At 34.0% G+C, this 5,116-nt stretch overlaps 1 protein-coding gene across 3 annotated transcripts in view; it reads right to left on the reverse strand.

The window, feature by feature from the left end:
• Nucleotides 1-5,116, reverse strand: part of LOC106876428 (dynein axonemal heavy chain 3) — a 158,633-nt gene that overhangs the window by 91,143 nt on the left and 62,374 nt on the right. For all 3 annotated transcript variants that reach the window (XM_052969758.1, XM_052969757.1, XM_052969759.1), the window contains exon 26: nucleotides 4,076-4,282. In XM_052969758.1, coding sequence (XP_052825718.1) covers nucleotides 4,076-4,282 — 207 coding nt within the window. The remainder of the gene's footprint in view (nucleotides 1-4,075; nucleotides 4,283-5,116) is intronic.

Below are 5,116 nucleotides of genomic sequence, written 5' to 3' on the forward strand. Positions count from 1 at the left end.
CTAAAAGAAATGGAAAAACTTTCAAAATACAAAGACCTGGAAATAGAGATAACTCGAATGTGGAATCTAAAAACAGAAACAATTCCTATCATAGTAGGTGCCTTAGGTATAATAAAAAAATATTCAGACAAATACATAACAAAAACACCAGGACTTACAAATATATATAACATACAGAAAATTGCACTACTGGGTACTGCACACATTCTACGCAAAACACTTTCAATACAGTAAACATAAGAGCACCACAGCACATACCCAAGGCGCACAGAGCTGCGCTCGGTAGTGAAGTGAAAGCACGTTATAAAAATAAAACTACTGAACAATAATAATAATAATAATAACAATAATAATAATAATAAATGAAAGGTATAGAAAAAATAACTAAGTACCAAAACCTAGCCATTGATTTACAGAGGCTATGAAAAGCACAGGTAAAATGTTTCCTTGTAGTTATAGATTCATTAGGAACTATTCCTAGAGATATGAACTGATGAATAGAGGAAATAAGCATAAAACCTAGTTTAGTGCAGCTCCAGAAAATAGTATTATTAATGACTGCTAGGATACTTAGGAAGGTTCTTGGCATCAAAGGTTACTTGTTGTAGCCTTATGGAAGGAATTTTTTCCATCAGTTTAATCTGTTGTGCATATATGAAATAATACCATGATGCCTTGATGCAATACCAGGCAGTGGCTCTCATGGCTTCTGATCTTAACTGATTGGAAGTGTTATCATGCACATTGTTTTGTCTTGGTATAAAAAGATGGGCTACAGCAAATATTCTGCTCAATACCACAGATTTGCTTTTCAGTTGTTTGAGCATAACCAACTGAGCATGTCTCATAGTGGCTGATGATATATGCATCTCTTTTCATGAGCAGAAGTAGTGGGGGAGCATCATAGCCATGTGTTGAGAGGAATTCTTTGGGGTTTGGATAATTCACCAATGGAAACATGGGAGTTTCGTTCATCATCCTTAAACAAAGCTTATTCAGGAACCTTTTGAGCTGGAAGAGTTACTCAACCTGCAGAAAATTTAAGATGGCCCCCACCTGCAAAGTCATGCACTGTTTATCTTAATATGAAATCACTATGTTGCGCACATATGGTTGTGATGCATGTGCCTGGTGTACCCTTATCAGACAGGCTTTGAATATTTGTACCCCAGTGTCACTTTGATGGCATACACTGCTCTCTCACTCAATAATAAAAATAATAATAGTAATAATCCTTTCCACTATAGGCACATGGTCTGAAATCTTGAGTAAGGGGGCTAATTGTCTGCATTGAGCCCAGTGTGTAACTGGTACTTATTTTATCGACCCCTTTTGCATTCAGAACCCATGTCTCACTACTATGGAGTGTAGCCATTCATACACAAACATCATACAGTCTACCTTTCACTCTGTCCTTTTTTTGCCAACAGAGATAATAGCTCTCTGAATTCCTACAACCTATTCTTATTCTAGAAACAATACTTCCAGAGCACCCTCCACCATTTACCAAGTTTAAAAGCATAGTATAATTTGCTTAAGTTAAAGTAGACTAATGGTGAAACAAACTATTATTTCCTTTGTTTCAAAATTCTGGTTAGTATTTTCAGGTGGCCACTAATAATAGATATTTTTATCACAAGTTGAACAAGGAACAATATACATTTCGAATTCTTCTTTATTTTTATTTTATATGGCATTTTGTGAATAACTGCTTTATTGTTTAGAAATTTCCAATGAGCCAATCACTAGTTTGCTTGACAATCTTGATTCATGCAGCAATGTTACGAATTGTAATTCAACTCCAATGTTACTATATAAGAAGTAATTTAACACCTTTATATCTAAGCAAAATAAACAAAGTAAAACTTATTTTCATTAGGTAAAGGCAGACCTGTGTAGTAGGAGTATAGTAACTTAACTGAAGTTCATTATGTTAGTGTTTGTTTTTCTATTGGAAGTCTTGGCTGACAACCTCTCTAGTGATGGTAACATAACAACTGGCTGGTGGTAATTATGAGAGAGAGGTCAATAATGAAAAGTAATCATAATGACATCACTAAGGCTAGTATTTTTAGCAAAATGGTGAAATTCAGCAGGTATCTTGTGGAACAGCAGCACAAGCCCAAAAGAGAACAAGAAATGGTTGTTTGAATGTTATATTAGAAGTGAACGAAAGAAAAGAGGCTATCAGAAAAGGTTACTAGAGCTCTGGAAAAATATTATCACTATGAAGAGCTGAAGGATGTGATTGAACAAAGATTGGCTAATCAGATTAGACAAATTAAGATCAAAAAGTGGTTAAAGAAGATGGAACAAGAGGAGACTATAATGGAAGAGTGAAAGGAACTGTAGCGAACTATTGATCCAGAAGAAATACTCATGGAACAAGAGAATCTACAGAGCTTGGACATGGAGGGAGGGAATCTACCATATACAGAAGATATTAATGTACCTCCAACTAGAGAGTCACTGGAAAAAATTAGCCCCAAATTAGCTACTTTCTTTGACAAAATTCTGGAAGTAATGTTCCTTGAGGGAAGGAAAAGGTTACCATCACTGAAGTCATGTGATAGAACAAAGCTAAGACCAGAACTCAAGAAAGTGAATGAAGTTGTCATGAGAATTCTAAGGACATCACAGAGTTAAATTTCTTGATGTATGCCACTGCTTCTATCATCACAGAGAAGACAAGAATGTTTAGTGAAAAGAAAGTACAGAGAAGCAAAGAACCATTCTGGAAAAGGAGAATAAAAGAAAGCATTGATACATTGCAGAAGGATTTAAGTAATAATAATAATAATTTGACTTATGCTCTGATAATCCTGCTAAACATAAAAATGATTTCTATTTTAGAACAAGACTTGAAATTTGGGGATGGGGGCTCAATCAATTATATTAACTCCAGTACTTGACCCATATTTATTTTAACCACCCTGAAAGATATTAAAAAAAAAAAATTATCAACCATAACAGGATTAATGATAATAATATTTTTTTCTAATATAGGCACAAAGCTTGAAATTTGGAGGATGGGAGTGGTCAACAATATCAACTCCAGTACTTGACTGCACTTATTTTATCAACATTGAAACAATGAAAGACAAAACGAATTTCAGTAGAGATTGAACTCAGAACATAAAGCAGAAGGATTGCTACAAAGCATTTTGTCCAATATGCCAATGATTCTGTCAGCTCAAAGAGATGTTTATATTGTAGTTATTCTCTGTTTATACAGACAATTCAGAATTTGCAAGAATACATCTATAGTATGCATTAATGACTTGTAGGCACACAGTATTTCGTTATACAGCCATAATATGCTACAAAATATATTAAATGTTTTTATTAGTCAAAACTGTGTACTACTGTGTTAGCAGTGCCATGTGTTAGGGTCATCTCTACAAATTTTTTATAGAAATTATAGCCAGCACTTAGTTTGTTACATTTCATATCTGAGATGACAGATGTAAACAAATAATGGGATTGAAGATGAAAAAAATTGGTAAATGAACATATATACCATATTTCAGGAGCTTTTGCTCCTTCATCAGCCATCTAACACATTAATCATCCACGAATTAATTGCTTAAATAGCCACTAAATACAGCAGTATGATGTTATTGGATATACCAATTTTACATGATAAACACATTCTTGGAAGCAGGTATGTAAATATTAAGGACTTGTAGGGATGCGGTATTTTGTCATGCAATCATAGTATGCTACAAAGTATATTAAATGTTTTTATAAGTGAATACTGTGTATCACTGTGTTAGCAGTGCACTTAAATAATGTGTTAAGGTCATAGCTCCAAGTTCACCTTGACTGAAAAGACACATGATAAAAGACTGTGACAATCTCTTTTCTTTTAGATAACAGAGTGTGAATAGAGAAGATTTGGCTGCTACTTCTAACATGTCAAGTAACCACAGAGGCTCTCTCACTCATTCACTATTACTGGGATTTTTAAGAAGTAAGGCTTAGTGACTGATGAGAACTTATGGTCAGTGATATCATTCCAAAGAGGTGTAGTGGTTAGAGTCAGGAAAGAACTAGAATTATATGATAAACGTACTGTTCCATGACTTTGGTCAGTTCCTTTAAATCTTGTATTTCATCATAAGTAGTTCTCTGATCAGGGTTGGCAAAATCTCCAAAGAAGAGGTTTCGAACATCACTGTCCTTCACTTTACCACTTTTTGAAAGATGACCAAGAACCTTGTCAATGTTTACCTTGAAGTTGTTTTGACATGAGTCTTTGACAATGCTGAAAAACATTTCCCTGTAAAGAGAAAAACAGAGTTCATAAAAATTAAAATGGAACCAGCAGCACCGAAAAGTGGATATGGCATAAATTAGAGTTAGCAGTAGAGAAATAAAAATATTCCAATTGTGACAATCTCACATTCCATTCAGTATAACCTGGACTACATTATCAAATGTGTCATTTTTTAAAGACAACATGGTATGATGTGAGGGAAATTTAGCTGCTATTTTCAAGAGGTTGAGAGTCCCATAAAGGTTCTCTCATTGGTAACATAGTGGATATTAATTAAAGTGGAGAATTGGCAGAAACTGTAGCATGCCAGGTAAAATACTTAGGGGCATTTTATCTGTCTTTACATTCTGAGTTAAAATTCCACCAAGGTTCATTTTGTCAGTGTTATTTTCACTTTTTGCGTAATTTAAGTGGTGCAGTACTATCTATTTTAAAAAAATGAATGACTTTTCTGGTAACTTTTCCACTTTAATGATTGGATGTTTACAAATTGTATTGTGATTGTTTTTTCTTGTTTTTTTTTTTGTTTTTTTTTGCTAGTGATCAGATGTTCTATACAGATATATATATGTATATATATATATATATGGGAGAATATACAAAAAATAACAACAGACGAGGACAGGTGGTGTAAATAACAAAAGTATATATTAGTATGACGCTCGGGAATACGGAAAGTCTTTGACGTTTCGAGCTACGCTCTTCAACAGAAAGAATACGGAGACAAGGAGAAAAAACACGGAGAAAAAAAATTGAATAGTGTTCAGTCAACGGTCAATCATAATAATGGCCGATCATAACAATGACTGACCGGAAGTTAGAAATTCTTATTTCAGG

Source organism: Octopus bimaculoides, chromosome 7 (assembly GCF_001194135.2).
Source record: "Octopus bimaculoides isolate UCB-OBI-ISO-001 chromosome 7, ASM119413v2, whole genome shotgun sequence".
Lineage (NCBI taxonomy): Eukaryota > Metazoa > Mollusca > Cephalopoda > Octopoda > Octopodidae > Octopus > Octopus bimaculoides.